Below are 27,609 nucleotides of genomic sequence, written 5' to 3' on the forward strand. Positions count from 1 at the left end.
TTATCGGGGTGACAGTTGTTACTAAAGTTATATATCATCTCTATCTCACATTATGAGTCAGTTCTTTTTCCATCACCATATATTTGACATAGCTTCGTTTTGTATGGTCCCTGAACCAAAAACGGTTTTTGCATTTTTAAAGGTTGTAACCATTTGTGGGACACAAAATGGTCTCTACCATTCATAAAATATTAGCCAACTTTTTCTATCTATAAAATTTAATCGGGTAAATGCTTTTGAGTTTTGTTTAAATAAAGTAAAATATTTTTTTCTGTGTCTTTTAAAGCTGGTTTATTGCAGCCTCCAGTCCGTATAGTTTCACAGCCACAACCAGCACGAAGGTTAGATCCACCATCCAGATTTTCAGGAAGGAATGACAGAGGGGATCAAGTGCCTAACAGAAAAGATGACCGAAGGTATGTTTTTAAAAGTATACTTTTGATGGTGGTGATGGTTGCACAATATGAATGCACTTAATGCCACTTAAAAATGGTTAAAATAGTTAAGTTTGTTATGTGTATTTTACCACAATTTAAAGAATTACTTTAAAATGTGTACTGTGGAGTCTTCTTTATATTACCTATTATTTCATGAACGAACTCTTGGATAATGCCAGAAATATTAGTAATTTTAGAAAATTTTTCTTTAAGTCGTGAAAGAGAGCGAGAAAGACGTAGATCCAGAGAAAGATCTCCTCAGAGAAAACGTTCCCGGGAGAGATCTCCTCGAAGAGAGAGAGAACGATCACCTCGGAGAGTTCGTCGCGTTGTTCCACGTTATACAGTTCAGTTTTCTAAGTTTTCTTTAGATTGGTAAGTTATTTTCCCCACTTTGTTTTATTGACTAGCTAGTTTTATAATTTTGTATAGTTTGGTAGAATGTGTTACATACACAGATATTTTTCTTGGAACTTTCATTTCCTGACATTTAGTACTCTTAGTTTATATAAGGTCATAAATGCAATTTGAAGTAGCTATTTAGTTTTTTGCAAATGTTACATTATTTTCATAATATATTCATTAACTATATCAGCTATTGAAAAAGGCAGCCCCTGTGTGATGAAGGTATTCCTCAAAGATAGAATCATTTAAGATCCAGATTTATCGATAACAAGTTCGTGCATAGTCCATTGTATATGATGAAGTAATGCAACAGTGGATCAAATATTTCAGGTTAGCTGTGACAATGTAGTATAAGAAACATAGACCTTCAAGTACACTCACAGACATATAACATACACGTGTGTGTGTATATGTATGTACATAAATCAGTTTTTCAGCTTTTAGAATCTGAAGTAATGGGCAAGTTAGCAAGAATTTCTGAGCTTCACCTGCAAAGTGAAAGTTATATCAACCAGCAGAATTCGTGTATCAATTGAGTTCGTGTATCTAAAGCAGCAGTGTGTGGCATTTGTAGATACTTAGTAATAACTGCAAATTTGTAATTCATAAAAAGGCAAATTGGTAAATGACTGATTTGCTCTAAGGGAAAGGAAGAATCATCTAAAGGCCCTGGAATTGGGAATTGTGTGTAAGATAAATTAACAGATGGAAAAAACAAATTGACAGTAAAATAAGAAAAATGAATCATTTAAAGCAGCATTTAAAGCTATTTCGCATAGAAACAAATAGCTATACATTTCACTGTCCTGAGAGGGTATTGCTACATTTCTACAATGTGTGATAATTAATATTCATAATACTGGCCTATCAAAAATTAAAATTTCTGTCTATTCAGTTCTAGATTGATCAAACCAGTGTATTTTATTTAAGCTATAAATGCCAAAACTTACTTGGTGGCTTGCTAAATTGTTACGTAGTTGGTGTTTATTTACTCTTGGCTTGTGGTCAAGTCAGCAACTACTCTGAGTTTATACTGGTTTTCTTGTTATCCCTGTTTGTGTACTTAAAAATATCTAGTCACATATTTTTTAAAAAAAATCATTTTGGAACCAAAACCACTTCTCCTGCCACAAAGATATTAAATTGAGCAACTCTGCTTTTAAACTCGTCTGTTCCCAGTCTAGAATGCTACTCTGGGAAGAGTGATGCCTAGGATATAAATTGAACAGCTCTCTATCTCCTTTCAAGTTAGACCTTCACAGTTTCACTTCACCACTTTGAAGTAAATTCCCAGAACATCAAACGAACCCATTACTAATAAAAATGATTTTAAAGTTTCCATACCTCTTCTCATGGTTGTAGAAATAAAGATTTTCTTACAGTAACATGATAAGAAACTACATGCCAAGAAATGATTTATTTGTATTTCTTACCTTGTTTTTATAGATTTTACTCCTATGGGGTAAGATGCAACTTCAAAAATTCTGGTCATGGAAAACTAGGAAACTATTGCACAGCTTTTCGTTTTCAGCACTTCTTTGAACAACAGAAACAAAACAAATGCTTTATTTGGATTTTAATCAAAATGTGAAAAAGAATTTTCACATTTTCATTACTTTTACAGCAGGATTTTATCCAAATAAAGTATAATTATATCAGTATTCATAACTGATGAGTTTGTTGTTCCATATTTCTTTTTAGGTTTCAAATGAAAAGACATCCCTATAATAAATGTTTTAGTTCACATTTTATATCCTTGTTTTTAGTTATCTTTAAAAAGGACAATGTTATATTGTCATATTCCAAATTGTTGGTGTTTTCCACTTTTCATTATGCTTTTAACAGAAATCTCTTGGCTTTTTACCAGATTGATTTACCTTTGAGTGTCTCTCCTTTAAAAGCTTTGCTTCTTAGGAAAAAGGAAATCATCCTTTAAAAAAATCAGTATGCCAGATTTAAAAGGCAAGAAACTTGTCCTCTCTTTACATAATAAACAATCAGGTATGGATCTTAATCGTTAACATAGAGAAGTATGGTGGTGTGGATAATCCAAAACCCATTTGAATTTTGCTTTCATGTGAATTTTTGTATTTAATTTTGAATGGAAATATTCTTGCTAGGTAGGATCTTACTATAGAATAAAGGTTTTATTTTTTTCTACATTGTATAAAGCTGATTGAGGAGCGTTCATGCTAATTTGGTACCACTCTTATCCCTTCTTTGTATCCATTCTATACGAACCATAATTTTCTCAAAAGTACACAGTTTCAACTGAGGCAGAACTGCTTTTGTTCAGATCTTTTCTGCAGCTGAGTTTGAAGTTATTTCAAAGGGTCTTCTATAATGAATTTTAAGCTACACACAAAAAGTAAAGAAATGTAACATTTAGATAACCAGTTTATTCAGAGCTATAACTAAACCATTTGAAAATGAGATTTTCATATGCCTCTATGAACATCTAAAGCTCATTGATAATTGACTGTCCATTTGCAGCTGCTTTTAATCATGTCAGGTTACATATTTAACTTCAGAATTAAGTGAATGTTTGCATAATCTTTGTTATTAGGGCTATTTATTCACTACTTATGTCTGTTTTTCAGTCCTAGTTGTGACATGATGGAACTAAGGCGCCGTTATCAGAATTTATATATACCTAGTGACTTTTTTGATGCTCAGTTTACATGGGTGGATGCTTTCCCTTTGTCAAGACCATTTCAGCTGGGAAATTACTGCAATTTCTATGTAATGCACAGAGAAGTAGAGTCCTTAGAAAAAAATGTGGCCATTCTTGATCCACCGGATGCTGACCACTTATACAGTGCAAAGGTTTGTATTCTGCGATATACAGCTAAAATTTGTGAGCAGTCATTCATATTAAGAGTATTTGTGGAGTTAATCTTCAGGAAGTGGTTATTAGGTTTAAGATCTGAATACCTGTTTTTTTCTTGTCTGCCTGATTTTGTTTTAGTTATTTAAGTAATTTAATCTCTATTTGCCTTACCTCTTAAACTGTAACATTATAGTTATTGTTTTAACATTTTAAAACTTGTAAAAATGTGAAGATGAAGTTGATGTAATGAGCTTTTAGGAATGTTCTTTGACTTTGTATCGGGCCAGATAAAACATAATGGTGGGTGACTGTACTATGTCAGGGTGCAGGGTAACCTTGTACTAAATTAGTCTACAGGGTGACATTCAGTGTACTGCTATGGTCAGTAGTTTTCTGCTATTTTAAAACATAGATCAAAAACCATCTCTTGAAAAGTTAAAGTTAAAACTGTATAATTATAAGGTCTCTTAAAACCATTTTTGCTATCGCATTTTATTTTCCATTTTTATAAAAAATTTCAGATATCTAATATGTAAGGATAATTAGTAGTGCTTCTCATTTTTTTACATTAGACTTTTGACAGGATTGAATTATTTGACTATAATAGGTAATGCTGATGGCTAGCCCTGGTATGGAAGATTTGTATCATAAGTCATGTGCTCTTGCTGAAGACCCACAAGAACTTCGAGATGGATTTCAACATCCTGCTAGACTTGTTAAGGTAAAATGAAACATTTACTTTAACTTTAGGTGTATGTTTGCTTTGCTTGGTTCCAACTGTATATATAAAATCAAAAACACTACCTTTTTATTACTTTTTCATTAGTTTAATAACTAAACTAATTTTAGTATTAAGGCACTCTACTTAATGATGTAGATGTTTTTCTCATTGCAGATTATGGCTATGTCTAACTCGTGTGTCACTAGTTCAACTGTCATTTTGTTGTTTGTAGTATAGAAAAATCTTAGTGATAATGGATTTAGTGTATCTTTGGATGTTGTTAAAGTGTAAATTATAGCTTGTTTCTTTAGAAGAGCTCTTTATCTGAAAAAATATTTTAGAAGGATGAGTTATGATGTGTAAATCCTATTCCATTGCTGAAATGCAGTGTGGAACATGATGAACTGAACTCTTCCTTGACTGACAGATACCCGAGGTAGTAAAAATGATACTGGAAAGGTTTGTACCTTTCCTTTTCAAGTATTTTATTTGTAATTTGAAAAGTTGCATAATATATGTAAATGATTCTTTGTTTTGAATTAGTTTTTAGTGGGCATGAAAGGCAAGGATGAAGCCATGGCCATTGGAGGCCACTGGTCTCCTTCGTTGGATGGACCAGACCCAGAAAAAGACCCCTCTGTGTTGATTAAGACTGCTATTCGTTGTTGTAAGGCTCTGACAGGCATTGATCTAAGTGTATGCACACAATGGTAAGTACTAATTCATTTCTTGATTAGAAATGTTTTTCTAATAGTTTATGTAGATGATCTTGTCTGTCAGCCTCCCCCCCCTTATTTTAGCAACGTTGATCATGCAGGTAATCTCAAAGGGAAAAAAATCCCCATTTGTAGCAAAAGTTTATTTGGTGCCAAAAATGTTTGGGAGGAAAAAGGATTAAGAACTAATGAATATATACTGGAAATTTAAATGTTCTGTTATGCTGTACTTCGGAAGTTGGATGTATGTTGAAAATATTTTTCATTTCATGCATAGCTGGAGAAGATCGTCAAGAGAGAACTTCATTTCATTATAATTCTTTTGTTATAATATGACGTAGTTGCTGATTATTTTTGTTCAGCCATATTTTCTCTTGAGGCTTATTCGTCCTGTGTATTTTAGTATATTTCTTGTGACTTAATTGAGAACTTTTTTTTTAGCACATGAAATCTGAACAGCTATCCAGCTTCTTCAGGTATTCTCTAAAATATGGGTAGCTCTGTAAACAAACTTGAAAATGCCTTGGGGAACATATTCTTTTAACTGTAAATATGCAGATGTACCAAAAGAGGAACTATGGCTTCTATAATTTTTTTTTCTTTAGACCAACCTCAAGTTCTTGCAGCAAAATTTCTTTACTTGATGTGCTACAAGTGAACTAGGGTCTTTTAAATGTATTTTAGAATTTTTTTTCCAACATGCTTCTTCCCTTGCAACAGGTACCGTTTTGCAGAGATTCGCTACCATCGCCCTGAGGAGACCCACAAGGGGCGTACAGTTCCAGCTCATGTGGAGACAGTGGTTTTATTTTTCCCGGATGTTTGGCATTGCCTTCCCACCCGCTCAGAGTGGGAAACCCTCTCCCGAGGATACAAGCAGCAGCTGGTCGAGAAGCTTCAGGGTGAACGCAAGGAGGCTGATGGAGAACAGGCACTGAACGCTAATCCCTTTTTCTATTTCCGCTTCTCACAGGCACAGGAACACAGGCACAAATGCACACCACACACTACATAACAAACACACATGGAGGAACATAACTGGTAACAGCGACTGGTAATCCAGCTTTCAGCAGTATAGTTGTATGTTCTTTTCTCTTGAAAAAAAAATCTGTCTATTCTAATTTTAAGAGTGCTGAGACCTCAAAAGAAAATAAGTTGTGCTTAAATTGCACAGAATTTTGTTTTTATCAGGTCTAGTTGCTGGAATCTGGGACCAGTTGTTGAGCAAGATTCAGTATTAAGCCATTTTAAACATTTTGCCATTTTCTAAAATTTTAAAAATTTTCTCTTTCACGGTCATCAGTTCTAGTCATGGATATTTGAAATTGGACAACCACAAGTCTGAGAGATTTGAAATTTCAGGCTATGTGGCATCGTCTGTGGTACATTTGAAAGGTCTGACTAAATCAGTCTTAACTTTGGGTGGCTTGAAAATTGGGGCAAGATCACACACTGTGTGGTTAGTGGAGACCGGCAGTGTTTGTGCATCCCTGAGATCCTTTGTGTTGTAATTTATCACCCTTTTGTGTTTCACAGATCTGGCTTTGATTGGCTGATGAATGTCTTTGTGATCAATTAAAAGTGGTAGAATGTATGTACGTGGACTTGCCTAAATAATAACTTTAGGAGAAGACAATCTGAAACATTTGTGACCTTGCACAGATCAGCAACAGACTTTTAAAAATAAATTACCTTTACTTTAAGGTTTCAGAATAGTAATTATGTTCTTAACTTTATATATCAGGATGAAGAAGAGAAGGATGATGGTGAAGCTAAAGAAATTTCCACTCCTACCCATTGGTCTAAACTTGATCCAAAGACAATGAAGGTAACTTTGAAAGTGATAGTATTTAATTTGACATCTCTGAACAGGAATAGAGAATGGGGACAGTATTTTTTTGTATTGGTTTTTTCAGTTAAAAGCCATTAAAAATGAAGTTTACTGATTTTATGTATTCTGTATTATATTTATGTTTGTGTACGTAAAAATTAAGTAAAAGGCAACTTTCGATAAATCACTTCAGCCAATGTCTGTTGAATGCAATTTATAATTCCCTGTGCTGTGAGTAACATTGTTTTCTAATTTGGGAACTGACCAAGAAGGCAGAATTTCTGCATTTTAGTAACTTCAGTTTAAGAATGAAAGAAACATAGGGAAAAGATCCAGTTTTTAAAGTAAAATTTAAAAGTAAAAGGTGGATTGATACATATTTGACCTGGAAAGGGTATAATTTAAGAGCCTTTAAAAAAAAATCTTTGGTTAACCTGTACTGGGTTTTTTTGGCTCCCAAGGTCTCTGGACTTATTATCTTTCTGCAGTTTTGTATCTCTGGGCCTATAATGTGCATGTAGATCCTTGAAATATATATATACATTCTGCAATGTTCAGAATATCAGAGGCTGATCATTACTTGTTTTTGTAGCTTGTTATTTAATACTTAAAAGCTGACCTTTTGATTAACTTTTGTTCTCAGGGAAAAAAACGGTTTTTCTTTTTTATGAAACTAGCTTTTTAATCAACATTGCTTTTTTAATAAGTAGAGAATAGATATCATAAGAATTTTGTTATTCTTGCACTACTTCACATTGTCAGCATCAGGTTTCATAGAGTCCTATAGATTCAAAAACTTTGGGCAAATAGATTAAGTCTACATCCCGGGACTTTTTGTCAAATGAATGGTTTTGCTATTACGTTTCTTATTTTAAAACTTGCATTTCTTATGATTATAAATGTAATGTGTGCTTGTTTTAAAAATTGATACATACATTAAAACAGAAAAAAAAATTACTTAAGCTCATCACTGAAACACAACCACTCTTAAAATTTTGATATATTTTCTTCCATTATTTTTTCTGGGTACAAGCTTGTAATTGGTTGGTTAATTCTAATTATGTTGTATAAAAGTTTCTGTCTCATCCTTTTCTATTAATACTAGTGGTATCCATGTAATTATTTTTAAATGTTCTATACTGTTCCATGTAGTTGATGTACTGTTGCTGGTTTTTTTGTTTGTTTTTTGTAGATATTACTCTTTTATTGGGTATTTAGATTTTTTTTACTTTTTTGGAGGGAGGGACTATTCAAGGAATGTGTAAAGGATTTTTTTCTTCCTGTTTAGGACATTTCTTTAGGGTAAATTCCCAGAGATTAGAACTACTGGGTCACAGAGCATTAACTACAGAGGGAGCCAAAAAAAAGTATACACATTTCAAGAAAGGAAAACTGTATTAAATTGTAATACTCAATATATACTTATAACCAAAGATGAATACAAGTCTCTTGACTTCTGCAATTACAAGAGGTGCTCAAAGTTGTTACCATCAGCGTAATTTTAATACAGTTTTTTCCTTTCTTCAAATGTGTATACGTTTTTTTGGCACCCTCTATATTTACATCTTAAAATACGTAAATTATTTTGAAAAAATGTTCTAACAGTTTACATTTTTAGAAACATTTTATGAGTTATATAAGTATCCTTTTCACCAAAATTTTTAAAAATCAGACAGAAGATAATTACAATTTGTTCCCTATTTTAATATCTCATTTTCTTTTCCTGTGTTATTATGCTCTGTATATTTAGGTAAATGATCTCCGAAAAGAATTAGAAAGTCGAGCCCTTAGTTCCAAAGGGTTAAAATCGCAGTTAATAGCCCGATTGACAAAACAGCTTAAATTGGAAGAGCAAAAAGAAGAACAAAAGGAATTAGAGAAATCTGAAAAAGAAGATGAAGAGGAGGATGATAGGAAATCTGAAGATGATAAAGAGGTATATACTAAAACATTTAAATGTACTGTTTAATATTGGTTTATAGGGAGGTCTTGAAGTATGTGTGTATACTTTTATTAAGGTATAATTTATGTAATAGTAAAATCCAGTCTTTAATGAACAGTTCTGCAAGTTTTGACAAATGTGTTTAGTCATGTAACCACCACTACAGTCAAGGTGTAAAACAGGTCTGTCACCTCCTAAAAATCCCTTGTACCACTCTGTAAGCATTTTCTTTACCCCCACCACCCAGCCTCTGAGAGTTACTGATCTATTTTCCCATACTTTTGCCTTTTCCGGTATATCATGTAAATGGGATCATAACCTTTTTTTTTTTACACTGATTTTTTTCCTCTCCCCCATTCTCCCCTCCCCATTTTGTTGTGTATGTCAGTAATTGGTTCCTTTTTGTTGCTAAATAATATCCCATAGTATGAATATATCATGGTTTGTTTTGTTTGTTTATTCTCCAGAGACACTTGAGTTACTTCTAAGTCATGTAATTTTAATCCTCCCTTTTAAAAATGAATGACAAATTATTCATATGTTTTAGATATAGAAAATGAGAAAATTTGGTGGACAGAGCCTTTAAATTCAGGCATTGAGTTCTAGTGAAGTGCTTGTCCCAGAATTTTGCTGCTTCTAAAGCTGTGTTTGATTGCATCTGAATTCTTAAGACTCAGACACTGTTTTATGCGTCAGTTTTAATGCCCAATAAAATAACTCCTCAATGCATAAATCTGTCATTTGTTTTCTGAATTTGAAATATAGGGATATCAGAAGCATAACACCAGTAAATGAACAAACAAACATTGTATGTTTCCTAATGTGATGCATCGTGAAGTATGTAGATCATTACTTATATGGTATTCATGCCAAAAATGTTTACTTTTTAATCTAATTGTGAGAAAACAGTTAGATAAATTTAGAATGTGAAAAATTCTACAAAGCAGTTTGACTGAACTTTTTATAAAATGTCCATGTAATGAAAGACAAGAAAAATGACTTAGATTAAAGGAGATTAGGAAGACATGACAACTGAATACACTAAGTGAAACTTGACTCGATCCTGGATAGGAAGGGGGAAAAAGGCATAAAAAATGATTTTTTAGGATAATCAGAGAAATTTGATATGGATAAGGGTGTGCTATTAGATAATATTGAAGCAGTTAAATTTCTTGGATGGTTTTGTGATCATGTAGGAGAAATACCTTGTTCTTAAGAGATGCATGGACTCATGATTACTTATTCAGTGAGTTACAAGTATTTATTTTGATAGTGAAATTGCTCAGTTGGCCAGTGGGAGCCCTTTCAAGTTGGCCTCTGACATATGCTCATCAATATCTGAGAACTTACTGTGCAGCGCAGTACAGTGTTTCCATCTCGCCGTGTACTATCCCTGCCATTGCTCTGGAATCAGCCCTTTCCCCCACTAAGCCCTGTACCTTTTAGGGAAGAATGACTGGTAGTTAGGAGCCAAAGTGTATTCATTGTTATTGTTGTGCTGCTTCCACCCCCTCTCAGTGAACAGAGCTATGGAATATAGATAGATATTTACATCTATATTTATTACAGTATCTTACGTATATTGACAGTCATGAGTTTATACTAATACCTCCAAGTAATACTGGAACATCACAGAGTTCATTCTAGTTTTCTCCCTTTCCATATATCTGCTTTCTTCAAGAATGAGAAATGTAGCTTCCTTTACACTTAATACATTTGCTTACTTGCTCAATTGTCCAGTGCACTCCTTTCCCCGTTTACATACTCTACCCGCTTTACGCAACTTTGGTCTGACTCCCTACAGTGTTTGTATGGATGCCCTTCTGGCTTCATTTGGGTTTTATAACCTGGGAACTGGACAGCTTATCTGCCCTGGGTCATTGTAGCTCTCCCTCCCTGCCAGCCTCTGTCCCTTGTATGGACACCTGCTTTGCTTGGGAGAGTTGCTTCAGAACCGAATTGTTCAGGACACGAAGGTTAGAAAGAAGGCAAAGAGCGATTTTCAGTTTTTGATGTTAGCAGCCATTGGTGCTCAAATCCTAGATCCATTCATTCATTTGGGTTGAAAAATGGTGATATTATTATAGTTCTTATCATTTTGTTTTCACATATTTCCCTCATCTGCTATTTGGTTACCCAGTGGTACAATTTATTAATTCATATACCGTCGTCTGTCAGTATCTGTGGGAGATTGGTTCCAGGATCCCTATGGATTCCAAAATCCACCAGTGCTTAAGTCCCTCATATAAAATGGCGTAGTATTTATATAACCTATGTTTGCAAATAGGTGACAGCATGGTATGCCCACACATCACTTTATTCTAGTGGAGTTAGCGTAGTGCTTGGCACATGCCAAATTAAAATTTTTCTTTTTGGAAGTTTCCGGGATTTTTTTTCCCCCCTTGAATATTTTTGATCCACAGTTGGTTGAATTTGGGGATACAAATCCATGAATGCAAAAAGCCATGGACACAAAGGGCCTACTGTTGAAGGTGGAATCAGTGTTTGATTCTTTTCCCTTTTTCTTTCTTTTTTTCGATATAGAACACTTCACAAATTTACATCATCCATGGGTAGGAGCCATGCTTATCTTCTGTATCATTCTAATTTTAGTACAGGTGCTGCTGAAGCAAGTGTTATTTTCTTTTTGTTTATCCAGTTTTCAAGATAATGAATAGGTTCCTTACGATCTTCATATAGTTATGTTTGTGTGTTTATTCTTAAATATCATTATGAATTTATGGATTTAGTCATTTGAATGGGTTTCAGTTCTTTGCATTTCTTATTTTTATTGAAGCACAAATTGTCCTTTTCTTTGCCAGTGGGTGGGAATATATTTGCAGACACACAATACTAATAATACTACCATCAATATTACTGCTGAAATTAGTTTAAAAATATTTTTGCATTTCCTATTCCTGTTTTCTCATTGTTTTCATGTTGTACAATAAATACATCATTCCAGCATGTAGCATTGCATACTGAATTCTCATATAATCCTCATTTACTCTTGGTTCTCCAGGTAAATAGCTAATGCTCACCACTAGTCCTTTTGTCATTGTCTCTGAAGCTCATTTCTAGTAGAGTCTTCAGAGCTCATGATAGCAATATTTAAGTTCTTGTATGCTGATGGACTATATACCCTTTATGCTTGAGTCCGTTTTGCTGACTATAAAATCTTTGGTTCACATTTATTTTCCTTGAATGTCTTAAATGTTACTCTTTTTTCCCCCTACAAAGTTTTGCTGTCAAAAAGTGATAATGCAATTTGCTTTCTGATACAATCATTTGCTATTTTGCCTGGATGGACAGAATTCTAATTTTATTAGAAAAGTGTTTTGATATTGGTCTTTCTGGGTTAATATCTTCAGATACATGGTGTATTCTTTCAGTACAAAATTTCAGATTTTTTTTTTCAGGAAAGTTTCTTAAACTTTTTGTGGTAAAATATACACAAATAAAAATGACCATTATACCACCTTTAGTGTATAGTTCAGTGGCATTGAGTACGTTCACTGTGTTGTGCAACCATCACTACTCTGCATTTCCAGAACTTTATTGTTATCCCAAATAGCAACTCTACCTATTAAACAGTAACTCACCAAACTCCTCTCCTCACCCCTGGTAACCTCTATTCTATTTTTCATCTCTGAATTTGCCTGTATTAGATACCTCATGTAAGTGGACTCAAACAATATTTGTCCTTTTGGGTCTGGCTTCTCTCACTTAGCGCAATGGTTTCAAGGCCCAGACATGTTGTAGCATGTATCAGAACTTTATTTCTTTTTAAGGATCAGTAATGTTCCATGGTATGTATATACCACATTTTGTTTATCACTCACCTGGTGATAGACACTTGGATTGTTTTTACCTCTCGGCTGTTGTAAATAATATTGCTATGAACAAGCAAGTTTTTAAATAATAGTTTTTTGTATTCGGTTGTCGCTTTTGTTTTTTATAAGGAATCTTGTTATCTCAGATTGAACCTTTTTGCTTTTTCAATACTAGTCACTTTTTCTTGAATCCTGTTTGTTTGATTTTTAAATTTTTGCCACTTCTGTTCTCTTAAGGCCTTACCTCCTGAGTTTGTTTTTGTATTCCTTCCAGTTTTATTCTTAAATTTCATAAAAAATTTATTTGTAAAAATGTCATTAGATACTGTCATTTTTTTTCTAATTGTTTCCTGAATGTTATCACCTCATTTTTTTACTTATATTGTTCTTTCATGTTTCTTAACGTCTTTTAGCACACTTTAAAAGAGTAAGTTAAAATTTTTATCTGTCTTCTGGCCGTGTCTTTGTGACCCACTTCCATTGCTTGTAGGGATGTACTTCTCCTTGTTCTAATTTTTTTAAAGTAGTAACTTTGTATGGCATTTGATCTCAATACTTTTCTATTCCTTATTTTTACGTGAATTTAATTTGCCTAAAATTTTATTTGAAGCAGGTTGCTTCAGACAGCTTTTCTAACTTCACAGAGCTCTATGTTCTGTTTTCTTGTCCTGTCAAAAAATATGGTGGCTTGCTTTCTGAGATTTCTGTTTCTACTGCCCTCTGTCACTTGTATCTGGACCTTCTCTCTCATGTCTCTGTTATCCCTGTCCTGCTCACTATTGATTCTACTCTCAGAAGTTTCTCCTCAGTGTGGTGCCCTGGGCTGAAAGGATGCCCTGGCAAATCAGCTTTGCAAGTTCCTAGGGCTAGAATGTTCTAGGCCCTTTCAGGCCTTAATACGGACCCCTTGTACTCACTGTTGTTGGAGGTAAAACTTTGTTCAGTTTTCAGCTACTGTTCTTAAATTGACCTGCTGCCCTTTCCAGTGAATGCTTATTGACTGCTGTTTTTCTTACCTGTTGAATATTTTGTGGTTTTCCTTTTCTTAGATCCATCAGACCACCCCATTGCTTCCTTCTGCTTTTCCCACACAGAGGCACCATTTAACACATAGATCTTTTGGTTCTCGTGGCTTTTCCCCATCCACTTGTATATTGGGGTTTACGGAGATACCTTGTCACCTTGTTTTGTTGTGAATGTACATGGATTTTAGTTTTGTTATCTAGGTTATTCTGTCTCTTTAATGTGGGGATTCAGGAATATCCAAAAACTATGCTACTACCACCACTGTTTTACCAGAATTCCCTGATTTATATAACATTAATTATAAGAGTCTTCTTCTTCCTCTTCCTCCTTCTTCTTCTTTCTCCTCCTCCTCTTTCTCTGCCTCTTGCTCCTCTTCCTCTTCCTCTTCCTCTTCTTCCAGTTTCTATGCTGGGAAATCCAAAGAAAGAATTAGGAGCCATAAACACAGCTAGCCACTTTAGTCATTTGACTCTTCTCCCTTATCAGCCCTTATGGTTGGTATAATAACCACAAGGGGTCATGGGAATTTTTTCTTTACATGGTATACATTTGGTTACAGTTGTAACTGTTGAACAACTCTGGGCCTAGGGGTACCTACCCCTGCTCAATGGAAAATCTGTGTACAACTTTCGACTTCCCAAAAATTTAGCTACTCTCAGTATCTGAGGGGGATTGGTTCCGGGACTGAGGATACCAAAATCCGTGGGTGCTCGTGTCTCCTGTATAAAATAGCTTAGATCAATGCACACAGCCCTCCACATCCCAGCCACAGATCAAAAACATTACAGGTATTTATTGAAAAAAATCTGCTTTTAAGTTGACCTGTGTAGTTCAAACCAATGTTCTTCAAGGGTCAGGTGTATATATGTTTTGTACATAGAGTTAACCTTTACTTAAAATTTCAAATATGTAGGAAGAAGAAAGAAAACGTCAAGAGGAAATGGAACGCCAGCGTCGGGAAAGAAGATATATTTTGCCTGATGAACCAGCCATTATTGTACATCCAAATTGGGCTGCAAAAAGTGGCAAGTTTGATTGTAGTATCATGTCTTTGAGTGTACTTTTGGACTACAGATTAGAAGATAATAAAGAACATTCATTTGAGGTAATGTCTTAAGTTTGAATTGGCATCCAAATAAGGGCCACATTTTGATTGGGTAACGTGTCTTAAATTTCTTTGCCTTGTCAGTGTTTCTGTTTTTTGTGTTTTGTTTTTTTCCTTGCAACTTATTTTTTTGGGAAAAACACTTAGATGATTTTTCCAACAGACTCACCTTTACTGATTGCGTTCCTATAGTATGGTTTAAATATCCCTTTGGCCTTGTTATTTCCTGTAAAATGATAATTGGATCTAAAGTCTTAATCAGGTTCACGTTCAGTTATATTTTTTCCTAAGATGACTTCATAGTTAGTGGTATGTTCTTTTATCAGGATATCAGGAGATATATGATATATAATATTTAATTGCCTTGGAAATGAGGAAAAGCTTACCTCAATTAATGGGATTGAAAATTTAACTTGTGATTGATTGAGGTGTAAGATATAATAATTGATGTTTATCTTTTCAACACGCATCTGTTCCTTTGTACCATCATTTTGGAGCAGCTTTACAACATACAGCTTATGTCATTGTTTTCAAAACAATTGAAGACTTTTATCCCTAAATAAATGATTGCTTCATTCTTTAAGCAAAACAATGTAAAATATACCAAAAGACTAATTTTTTAATAGCCTGTACAAAATTATAATTGTGTTCACTTACTGTATTTTATCAACATATCTCATGTTGTTTTACGTTATAAATTATATTGGAAAAATAAGTTATGCTTGACCCAAGAGGTCATTGTCCACCAATTGATAAGATGAAAATGAAGTAAATTACTTAGAGGCATTTATACACACAGGATTACTGGCAGTTAGAAAAGAAGAAATGCATGCAAATGTGTTGATATAAAATATTACAAGTGTTAACATTAATAATTCCAATAAACCAGTATCCTTAAACATTGTTTACTACACGATTTTATTTTTATTTGGAGTTGCCATAATTTAACTCTTAGTAGTGCCTACCATGTAGTAGTCATTCAAGAAATAAGTAAATGAAAAGAAATAGTCTTCGGTATTACTTACTGCTTATAAAGTATATGCTGTACATCTAACAGATGGTGTAAGAGGATCTGAAATTAATGTTACTCTGGTGGAAACAAAACAATTTGGAAACAGCCCTTTGCTAACAAAATGGTCCTTTATTTTTTCCTCCCCACCTAACATATCCCCTTAGTTAGTTTCCTTTTAACCTATCATTAGAATGCAGAAGTCATTTTGATACATGGATTTAAGAAAGATTACTCTGTAACGAAGAAAAATCCTATCATTAAAATTATGAATCTTTGTCTGATTTAATATTAATGCTAGATGTATGTCTGTTTTTCAATATTTATAGATGAAAAGATAGGCAGAATTAATTCTGTTCTTCTAGTTAATGTTCTAATTCTCTAAGCAAATCTAATGCATTTTAATTATTGCTTTTTATCTCTAGGTAATAGAAAACTCTAAAGAAAAGATATGCCTCTTGCTATTTGCTTACACAAATGGAGGTTTTGTTAGTTTACATTAATGGTTAAGAGAAAGTGGAATTTTTAACATCTTTAATTGTCATTTTACTAATAATAGTTTTATTTAAAATGTGTAAAGACTGAGCATGAATTAAAAATAGATTACAAGATCACTTATAATTTGAATACATTGTATTATCCTTTATGATCAGGAAAATAGTCTGATTAAAGTGTTTTACCAAATATACTGAACAGATTGCTAAAGATTACATGTTGAAAGCAATTAACCTTAGAAATATTTACATAGAATATTTAGTATATGATTTTAGGTTCATGAGTATGTTAAAAGTTATTATTCATGGATCCTTGCATAGTAATAAATGCTTGCTTCCTACTCAGAATTTTTAATTGGTTTCCCTTGCCCCTGGCATGTTCTAGTATCTATATATGGCATCCCCCCCAACCGCCACCTGCTGGTCACTTTTTAAATGTCACCTTATCAAGGACGCCTTCTCTGATTATACTCTCGTTACTCTCATCCTATTTGTTTTCTTATAATTTGATGTTGATTTGGTTATACCGAACTGTTCCCCACTATATTGTTAGTTGGGAAATCCCGACTCATGAGAGTCAGGATTTTTATCTGCTTTCTTCATTGCTGTATGTCCAATGCCTAGAACAGTCCCTGGTACATAGCAGGCGTTTCATAAAAACCTGGAAAGTAAATTAATAAAGTACATTTACCATGAAGATTGTGTAACGAAGTAGAAATCCTTTTTTCTACTCATTTTCAAATTTTCTGTAGTACAGTTTTTATTTTTTATAATATTTGAGCAAATGTATATTAAACATAGCTTACATCTTCAGAAGAGTTTTTGAGGATTTTTGAAGCTTCTCAACATTATTGACATCAATTACTATAACTCTATTGTTAGTGCACATTAATTGTTAGGTATTGCAAGTTATTTGATAAATTACTGACTGCTGGATTTATTTCAATATTTCTATTAAAGTTATCTGGATTACTATTGGTGTCTTTTTATAGGTTTCATTGTTTGCAGAACTTTTCAATGAAATGCTTCAAAGAGATTTTGGTGTCAGAATATACAAATCATTATTATCTCTTCCTGAGAAAGAGGACAAAAAAGAAAAGGAAAAGAAAAGTAAAAAAGATGAGAGAAAAGATAAAAAAGAAGAAAGAGATGATGAAACTGATGAGCCAAAACCTAAACGGAGAAAATCAGGCGATGACAAAGATAAAAAAGAAGATAGAGATGAAAGGAAGGTCTGTATTTATTTCCATGACGAGAAACCTGATTTAAATGTTTTCAATTAGCTTTCTAGAGTGTAACAAATTATGATGAATTCCATCAGAGTAATGAAACATAAAGGCCAAACTAAAAGGTTTTAGTGTATTAGAAATTTAAGACTGTGAATTAAGCCTATATAAATAAATATCTATAACTAGTTTTATGGTCATGTATTTACTTTTTTAGTTTCAGCCACACAGCATTATGGTTTGATTTACATATATTGTGAATGGCAGTTTATTCTTCGAGTATATTATTGTCATAAGAAATTTATAATGTCATTCTATTTGTAGTGGATTTAATGTTTTTTGGGTTTTGTCATTTCACGTTTGGTGAGATCTTAATTTTACAGCATTTTAAATTACAGAAAGATGATAAAAGAAAAGATGATTCTAAAGATGATGATGAAACTGAAGAAGATAATAATCAGGATGAATATGATCCAATGGAAGCAGAAGAAGCTGAAGATGAAGAAGATGGTATGATTAAAATTTATTTCTTCTTAGAATAAAAAATACATTTTTTTGTTTAGTGACTTTGTATCACTGAAATCCACAATTTTGGTATTTTATATTTTTTAGAATAGAAACAGTAAATTTTTTTTCTAGTGAAAGTCTGTTTATATTGTTTTATTTTTAGGTGAGAGAATTCAGACATGTTTATTTTTAATTAATCATATGTCGTATATCTAATACTTGTTCAACTTGAGGAAAGAAATTTTCCTGAACATGGTGCTTAAACTGTGTTATAAAAGGTATAATAGATCATGTTGTTTTGTAGAATACATTCTTTAGAAACCTGATTTTAGCATTTTTTAAAATTATGAAGACTATCATATATGCAAACGCATGCATATAACATATAGGTAGAGTTAAGACCAAAAATAAACACCCCTATACCTAACATCCAAATTTTAAATAACAAACTTTTACTAACAGAAATGATACCCAAATTACCCTATAATAGATGACCTAACCAGTCGTAGGCGCCAGCCATAAAGTACCTGTAAAGTTTCACTGGGTACTTGTCAGTTTTCTGGGTTTTTAAAAACAGTTTACTAAGGTTGCCAATACATACCACAAAATTCACCCATTTTAACTATACAATTTAATAATTCTTAGTAACTGTAGAATTGTGAAACGATCACCACAATCCAGCTTTAGAATATTTTCCTGTTTCATTTATTTATTTATTTATTTATTTTAAGATTTTATTAGGGAAGGGGAACAGGATTTTATTGGGGAACAGTGTACTTCCAGGACTTCCCCCCCAAGTCAAATTGTTGTCCTTTCAGTCTTAGTTGTGGAGGGTGCAGCTCAGCTCCAGGTCCAGTTGCCATTGCTAGTTGCAGGGGGCACAGCCCACCATCCCTTGCGGGAGTCGAACTGGCAACCTTGTGGTTGAGAGGACATGCTCCAACCAACTGAGCCATCCGGGAGCTCAGCGGCAGCTCAGCTCAAGGTGCCGTGTTCAATTTTAGTTGCAGGGAGCACTGCCCACCATCCCTTGCGGGACTTGAGGAATTGAACTGGCAGCCTTGGTTGAGAGCCCACTGGCCCATGTGGGAATCGAACCGGCAGCCTTCAGAGTTAGGAGCACGGCGCTCTAACTGCCTGAGCCACTGGGCCGGCCCCCTGTTTCCTTTATTTTAAAAAAAGTTTTTTTGAGGTATAATTCACATGCTATACAATTACACCCATTTAAAAGTACATCACTTAGTGGTTTTTAATATTTACAGAGTTGTACAACCATCATCATAATCAATTTTAGAACATTTTCTTTATCTCAGAAGGAAACCCCCCATACTCATTATCAGTCACTCCCATTTCCCCACAACCTCTTCAGCCCGAGGCAACTAGTAGCTTTCTGTCTATGTAGATATTCTGGATATTTCATGTAAATGGAATCATACCACATTTGGTCTTTTGTGACTGTCTTTTCATTTAGCATGTTATCAAGGTTCATGCATGTTTTAGCATGTATATTCTCTTTAATATAAAGTTTTCTTTACATTGTTCAAGTACAGCTTCTTACCTAAAGCAGTCTTTCCCAGAGTGTCCCAAGATATTAACAGGTATTAAGCTTAATAAAGTGTACTAGAATCAAATAAATTTGGGAAACCTGGGTTAAACAAAGTTCTGCATGTTTTAGCACAGAATTTCTTAGCTGCTTATGTATGTTGTGGATGTCCAAGAATATAGTATGACATATTTATGAGTATATATGCTTTGTAGTATCTCAAGGACCGTTTAACTTCTTGTGTTTAGTATACTTCATAATGTATTTTACCAATGAACCATTTGTTACTCTGGGCTTTTTCATGGAGATCCAATTGAGAGAGCCAAGAAGCCTGTAGAACCAAAATTTCTCTCTTAAATTTTCAACAGATAACATTAAGTAACTGGAAAACACTCTTTAATATTTGCATTATAATTCATGAAAGGATGACGTATGTATTAGTTTACCAGGGCTACTGTAAAAAGTACCTCAGACTGGGTGGCTTAAACAATAGAAATTGATTGTTTCTCAGTTCTGGAGACTAAAAGTCTTAAGTTCTTCATAATTTTCTTTTAAAATCCAAACTATTTTTATCCATATGTAGTCATATGATATTTCTTTGCTAATGTGTCTTTTGCAAACTGATCAGTAATAGAAAAGTATTTTTTGGTAGTTGAAGATCTGTATTAAGGAGTTTTTTGTTGCTATTGTATTGTATAGATCGGGATGAGGAAGAAGTAAACAAACGAGATGACAAAAGAGATATCAACAGGTACTGCAAGGAGAGGCCCTCTAAAGATAAGGTATTTATTGAATACTGTGTTCTTTATAATGTGATAATTTCCTTTTTTTATTGGGGAATATTGGGGAACAGTGTGTTTCTCCATGGCACATCAGCTCCAAGTCATTGTCCTTTAATCTAGTTGTGGAGGGCGCAGCTCAGCTCCAAGCCGTTTTCAACCTTAGTTGCAGGGGACGCAGCCCACCATCCCATGTGGGAATTGAACTGGAAACCTTGTTGTTGAGAGTTCATACTCTAACCAACTGAGCCATCTGGCCGCCCCTCCGGAAGCTCAGTGGCAGCTCGTTGTCTTCAATCTAGTTGTGGAGGGCGCAGCTCACTGGCCCATGTGGGAATCGAACCGGCAACCCTGTTGTTCAGAGCTCGCATTTGAACCAACTGAAGCCATCCGGCAGCCCCAATAATTTCCATTTCTTACATAATCCAGACTTACTGTTAAATATAACATAGTTGTGAAGTTTATTGGTCCTTGTATATCTATATATTCACTCAGAGCAAAATTCAATCAGTTGGGGCTGGCCCGGTGGCTCAGGCTGTTGGAGCTCTGTGCTCCTAACTCCAGAGGCTGCCGGTTCGATTCCCACATGGGCCAGTGGGCTCTCAACCACAAGGTTGCCAATTCAATTCCTCAAGTCCCGCAAAGGATGGTGGGCAGCGCCCCCTGCAACTAACATTGAACACGGCACCTTGAGCTGAGCTGCGATTAAAAGGACAACAACTTGACTTGGGAAAAAGTCCTGGAAGTACACACTGTTGCCCAATAAAGTCCTGTTCCCCTTCCCCAATAAAATCTTTAAAAAAAAAAAAAAATTCAATCAGTTGTATTTCGATATTTGCGGTTATGTCAGATAACCAGTATGTCATTCCTATCTCCCATACACATAAACCAGATCGACTTATTTGAGCTAAAATGAGACAAAGATCTTTTCAGAGTTTTGCTACTTTATGGATAAAGTCTCAGTTTCTCGCGTTTCAGGGGTAAAAATTGTATACTATATCTTCTACGTTTTCTTTAGGAAAAAGAGAAGACTCAGATGATCACAATTAACAGGGATCTGTTAATGGCATTTGTTTATTTTGATCAAAGCCATTGCGGTTACCTTCTTGAAAAGGATTTGGAAGAAATACTTTACACTCTTGGATTACATCTTTCTCGTGCTCAGGTAATCTATCTTGTGAATATCTAAAATGAAAAACATTTAAAAACAACTTTATCTTTTTAATCTCTGACTTTTTGAAATATGAAAGCAATACCGTATATATGTACTGTCTAGTACAGTATATATGTACTAAATATAATAGTAATAGTCAAGCAGTTCTGAAATGTATAAAGTCAACTTAAAAGTCCCCTCTCCCTCTAGTTCCCTTTCTCTAGCATCTTTTTATAAGCAACTCGTTATATTTCCAGTTTTATAAACAACATATAAAGTCATTCTGTACATATCGATAAACAACTTTTTAAATTTAACAATCGATCATGAGCATTCTATTATGAAAATAGAGAGCCACTTCATTCTTTTTATGACTGTGTAGCAATCCATGGTATAGATGTACCATAATTGTCTTAGCTGCTAGTCCCAGTTACTGGGCGTTTTTCATTTTTTACAATTACAAACTATGCTGTAATAAACAACTATACAAACTATGCTGTAATTGTCTTTGTGCATACACTTCAATATATTTATTAGTGTTTCTATCAATGTTAAACTTTTTTTAACAAAAGTTTTTCAAATGATACTTTGGACTTTAGGTTTGTAGAGAAGATATTTCAAAGAATAAGTGCTGTAATTGAGTGGGAGTGAATACCAGAGAAAACAGATGCCATAGATGTTCATCATAAGTGAAAATTAGAACACAGTTGTTCAAGGAGAGTCAAAAACTTTTCATATTTTTAATTTGTTTACTTGTATAACAGGTAAAGAAGCTTCTTAATAAAGTAGTACTCCGTGAATCTTGCTTTTACCGAAAGTTAACAGACACCTCAAAGGATGAAGAAAACCATGAAGAGTCTGAAGCATTGCAGGAAGATATGCTAGGTTTGAGTATATTATTTTAAAATTGTGCCATTATATAACAGTAATTAAAGAAAAAATAGCTTAATAAAATACGGTATCTTTTATGTTATAGGAAACAGGTTGTTACTTCCAACACCAACAGTAAAACAGGAATCGAAGGATATGGAAGAAAATGTTGGCCTTATTGTGTATAATGGTGCAATGGTAGATGTAGGAAGCCTCTTACAAAAATTGGAAAAGAGTGAAAAAGTAAGAGCTGAAGTAGAACAGAAGCTACAGTTACTAGAAGAAAAAACAGGTAAGGAACAGAATTGGATATGTCAGTACTTTTAGCACCCTATTGGGATATATATATGTGTACACATATATACATGACTGCACATATATGCCTATCCTACCATGTCTTTTAGTCTAGGCCTCATAATGTAACTTTAGTTTTGATCATTTCTGTTGAAGATTAGAAATTGCTTGGCTTTGTAAGAATTAATGTCAGATCTTCATATGCGTTCTCAGGTTTGTTTGTTGTTCTGTTGCATCCTCTTACTCCTCTTGGTTTTCACCAGTTTCTGCTATTTTCTCAAGTCTATATAATCACCGAATAATGGAACCTGGATTTAGAAGTAATATTTAGATAAAGCTTATTTTAAATGAAATGAGTGTTGCAAATGTGCTTTATAACTACTGAAATTGACACTTGTAGCCATTTTAAGGAATTATATCTGCATTTTATTTTCCTAGCTTAAATATTTTTAACCTCAAAATTAAATTGGAAATTTTAAGGTGTTCAGTGGTGAATTTTTTTTGTTTGTTTTTGTTTTTGTTTTTTTTAACAGATGAAGATGAAAAAACCATATTAAACTTGGAGAATTCCAACAAAAGCCTCTCTGGTGAACTCAGAGAAGTTAAAAAGGACCTTGGCCAGTTACAAGAAAACTTGAAGGTTTCAGAAAACATGAATTTGCAATTTGAAAACCAACTGAATAAAACAATCAGAAACTTATCCACAGTAATGGATGAAATACACACTGTTCTCAAGAAGGTTAGCAGTTCTGTACTTTTGATGTTTTCGTAGTTTATTTCAATTTTTAAATCTCTGGCAATTTTAATGTTATTAAGCTCTTAGTTAAGCTTTTTCTAGAAGCAAATAATTGTAGCATTCTGCCCTCCACCAGATTATTCAGAGGCAATCCCCAAAAGATTGTATTTCTTTAGAACTTAATTGGGATGTCAACATGGGTTATGTATACAGACTTCCTAAAGGAAATTTTATTTTTATTCCTCAGAACCAGAGAGTGAGTTTGAATTTGAGGAAGATAAAAACATACACTTCTTTTTAAAACCCATTTATTGTTGGGCAGAGTTGAGAAACTCTTTGGCACTATCAAAATTAATTTATTAGTATTCTTACTAAAAAAAAAATTGTCTAGTAACTCAGTGCCATTGTAAACTAACTTCAATAATTGAGAGATATTCCACAATCTTTTCTCACTTAGAGAATAAGATGTAACAAAATCTGCAGTGCAAGGAATATACTATTTGCCTAATTACCTCTAATTTTCAGGACTCAGATGGCTTTCTCAAATACTGTAATAGAAGCCATCCTGCATAGAATTGAGAAAGATTTTTTCCATTCTGGCATAGTTGGTAAAATGGGCTACCTGAAGCAGCTGTTTACTAATGTTTATTAGTTTTTCAAGTAACATTTTAGAGAATCTAATAAAATTACTTTTTCTTTATTATTTTATAGGATAATGTGAAGAATGAGGATAAAGATCAGAAATCCAAGGAGAATGGCGCAAGTGTATGATAACACATGTAGTGAGGAAGAATGGTGTTAAATAATGTAATATAAAAAAATCATGATACAAGAATGTTTGAAAGTGATGCATGTTTGATTTTAGTAGTATAAATATCTGTTAGTTCAAATGATGTATAAAGTTTTATGAATGTGGGAGTCTGCTTTTGAAAATTGCTTGTAATTCCTGGCATTCAAATTATTAAACACTCCTTGAGTGAAATAATTTTGCATTGCAAAATATTTTAGGATGAACTTTGTTATAGTTTTAACCCCAATAAAGTTCATCAATTTAATTGACAGTAGTATTTAATTACCATGTCTTTTATTAAAATACCTAAAAAATTGTAGTAATTTTATTTATGGAAATAGCATTATTAGGGTTTTTAAAAATTTTTTTAGTCTTTTAAAATTTCAGTATAAATCATAAAATAGCATGCTGCTAAAGCTTTGCAAGGTTTTTGACCCAGACACTTTTTTTACTTGTCATAAAAAAAACCCTCTAATTATCAGTCTCTAAAATCATTCATTAAAAAGTTTGTTCATCCAAAAGACAGTACATCAGAAACTAAGAAAACAATAGATAATTACCATTGTTATCACATATTTTAGGTTTTACATTGAACTAATAGTTCTGATGTTAATGTTTTCAGTGAATTGTTCCACTTTCTCAGAATAGCACCTAATTACTTTTAATTTTGAGGGGTTTTTTGCAGTGTATGTCAAGTGTACAGTTTAGTACTAAGCCAGTAGATGTCAGTCTGATGCCTTAAGTTAAGCCTTCTTTCATTAAAAATAATATTTTTATTCATCTGTATACTTCCTTCAGTGAATATTTTAGTGAATACATAAGAGTTGATTAGCTGTTGAGTGAAAAAGGTAGAAAATTTGATACACTGATAGTCGTTCTCAGTGGGTGGTGAGTTTGACACATACACACACACACACCCGCCGTTGCCTACCCCTCCCTTCCTGGACATTTAGCAATATCTGGAGCCATTTCTACTTGTCACAGCTGGGTGAGTGCTACTGGCATCTAGTTGGTAGAGGCCAAGGAAGTTGCTAAACATCCTATATTGCATAGCCAAGCCCTCCACAACAAAAAATTACTTACAGCCCAAAATGTCTATAGTACCCAGGTTGAGAAACTGATTTACAGTAGTATAACACTGGTGAAAACTGAGTCCATCTTTACCAGATGATTAGGTTTTCGTATTTGTTTAAATAACCTTTCCTGGACTGTTTCACTGACATAGAAATACTGGGGTATCAAAAAAATGTACACACATTTTAAGAAAGGAAAAAAATATTAAAATTACGCTGATGTTGGCCACTTCGAGCACCTCTTGTAATTGCAGAAGTCAAATGTGACTTACGTCTTTTGTTATCGGTATATATTATAACAATTTTAATACAGTTTTTTCCTTAAATCGTGTATACATTTTTTTTTGGCACCCTCTGTATATGGGTTCTATGTTAGGGTTTATTTTATTCCATTTTGCCTTGCCTTATTTTGCTAGAGTAATGGTTAGGTGTTCCAAATAGGTTAATGTGAGAATGTAAGTGCCATGTTCCATATGCCTTAAGCTAAATGGAACCCACATAGCTCTTACTGAGAAATAGATTAAAATACCTGAAACTCTTTGAAACCAATTTTTGTCTTAAGTTGTTGTTTCTGGTCTTATGGTTTGTTGAACTTCTCTGAAGTCAGATTACTGATTGATCCATATTTATACAATTATTGTATGAATGTTTCTCCATCTTTGAGGTAAGATGAAACATAGGGTAGTTGGAAAGTTTTTCCTCAAGGGAAAATCTTGGAGATAAACTTTAAACTAAAAGACAGTAAAGAATGTAGCTCTTTAATAAGGGATGTTTTTAAATGAGAAAAAAATCATAATGTCTACCTGTCAGACTTATTTTTCCCAGAAATACTTAAATTAGAATAATATTGGGAAAATGGAGGAAAAGCATAAATCTTTCCATTGTATTATTTCTTAGAGGTAAATTTCTTATAAAAGAATTTTATTGGAAGTGGAAAGTGAAATGATTAAGCTAGGAAAAAAAGCAGTTACATATAGAAAAATTGGTTTTAGAAAATGAGGGAAAGAAGACCTGTTTTTGTTTTTCTAAACTGTTTTGAATATTCAGAAGTAAAAATGCAGTCTATTCTTTTATTCTCATCTGATATTAACCATGTCAAAAAATTTAATTGGATAACAAAGGTCTATGGCAGGGGTGTCAAAACTGCGGCCCACGGGCCAACTGTGGTCTGCAATCCATTGTTAATTGGCCCGCAGCAAATTCCAAAAATATATTTAGTTTACTTAAATAAACCAGGTGAGGCAATATGTACTTCACCTCGAGTGAGTGGCCCGGCTGTTTGTGTTTTTTACCGCATGTGGTCCTTAGTAAAAAACGTTGAAAAAAGTTTGGACACCCCTGGTCTATGGTAATATTTAATTTTATTTTCCCATCCTTTTTATGTTCTGGATGCCTGTTTTTGCATTACGAATACTTGGTTCGGTCACTATAGGACAATTGAAATTTTAAGAATTTAGTATTTCTGAATTTTGCCTAAGTCCTAGAAAATTACTCTTCAAAAATGTAACGACACAAAAAATCCTTCTAAATGTGTACTTTTCACTCTTCTCAAAATTTTCAGGAATATCCAACACATACATTTTGGTATTTTACCTGGTCTGATCCCCTAACCGCAAGCTGTTACTACTTGGAATTAGAGATGACTAATATTGGCTATGAATCAGTTTATTCAGAGCCTATAGGATTCTTCTCCATCTTTAAGTTTGTGTGCCCCTTTAGATGATTTGAAGTGCCCACAATCCTAAAACCTTAATTCATAAAGTCTTGTAGCTTGAATGAATGGATGGGTTTTTTTTCCCCTTCTTCCGCCTCCCCCCACACACTCCGGTTCAATCCGTTGTTTCTCAGTCTAGTTGTGTAGGACACAGCTCCCTGGCTCATGCTGGTATTATGAGCCTTGTGCTCCCCCTGGGCTGAGGCCGTTGGTCGCTGTCCAGCAGCTCACAGCAGCTCTGGTGGACTCTCGGCAGCTCGTGATGGCTGCTGGCTGCTCCTGGTAGCACACGGTAGCCCATGCAGCACACAGCAGCACACAGCATCCCACGCCAACCTCCTGCTGCTCTCGGCAGCAACTGTTGTTCACAATCTTAGCTGTAGAGGGCGCAGCTCACTGGCCCATGTTGGAATCGAACCTGCGACCTTGGTGTTAGGAGCATGGTGCTCCAACCACCTGAGCCACTGGGCTGGCCCTGAATGGATGGTTATGCTGATGAAGAAAAGACTCTTAATTCCATTATAATATTCAAGACATCCTCTGAAGTGGCAAGGGTGCTGGTTCCTTGGTATTCA

General features: G+C 34.0%; 1 protein-coding gene, 1 non-coding gene and 1 pseudogene across 4 annotated transcripts in view; 2 read left to right on the top strand and 1 right to left on the bottom strand.

Annotated features, from left to right (window-relative positions):
* CCAR1 (cell division cycle and apoptosis regulator 1) overlaps positions 1-24,518 on the top strand; it is a 45,775-nt gene extending 21,257 nt beyond the window's left edge. For all 3 annotated transcript variants that reach the window (XM_019731734.2, XM_019731733.2, XM_074339528.1), the window contains exons 9-25: positions 287-416; positions 651-812; positions 3,443-3,668; positions 4,280-4,393; positions 4,937-5,103; positions 5,830-6,040; positions 6,854-6,937; positions 8,691-8,876; positions 14,655-14,846; positions 17,342-17,581; positions 17,974-18,085; positions 20,325-20,407; positions 21,423-21,569; positions 22,322-22,442; positions 22,534-22,719; positions 23,255-23,460; positions 24,169-24,518. In XM_019731734.2, the coding sequence (XP_019587293.1) occupies positions 287-416; positions 651-812; positions 3,443-3,668; positions 4,280-4,393; positions 4,937-5,103; positions 5,830-6,040; positions 6,854-6,937; positions 8,691-8,876; positions 14,655-14,846; positions 17,342-17,581; positions 17,974-18,085; positions 20,325-20,407; positions 21,423-21,569; positions 22,322-22,442; positions 22,534-22,719; positions 23,255-23,460; positions 24,169-24,228 (2,627 nt within the window). In that variant the 3' untranslated portion in view covers positions 24,229-24,518. The remainder of the gene's footprint in view (positions 1-286; positions 417-650; positions 813-3,442; positions 3,669-4,279; positions 4,394-4,936; positions 5,104-5,829; positions 6,041-6,853; positions 6,938-8,690; positions 8,877-14,654; positions 14,847-17,341; positions 17,582-17,973; positions 18,086-20,324; positions 20,408-21,422; positions 21,570-22,321; positions 22,443-22,533; positions 22,720-23,254; positions 23,461-24,168) is intronic.
* Positions 4,741-4,805, top strand: LOC141572977 (small nucleolar RNA SNORD98). The gene has a single exon (XR_012498566.1). It is a non-coding gene; the product is annotated as a small nucleolar RNA SNORD98 (small nucleolar RNA).
* LOC141572956 (U6 spliceosomal RNA) lies at positions 11,417-11,515 on the bottom strand (annotated as a pseudogene).
* Positions 24,519-27,609: the final 3,091 nt, after the last annotated feature.

The sequence above is a fragment of the Rhinolophus sinicus genome, linkage group LG07, assembly GCF_036562045.2.
Source record: "Rhinolophus sinicus isolate RSC01 linkage group LG07, ASM3656204v1, whole genome shotgun sequence".
In the NCBI taxonomy this organism is placed as follows: Eukaryota; Metazoa; Chordata; class Mammalia; order Chiroptera; family Rhinolophidae; genus Rhinolophus; species Rhinolophus sinicus.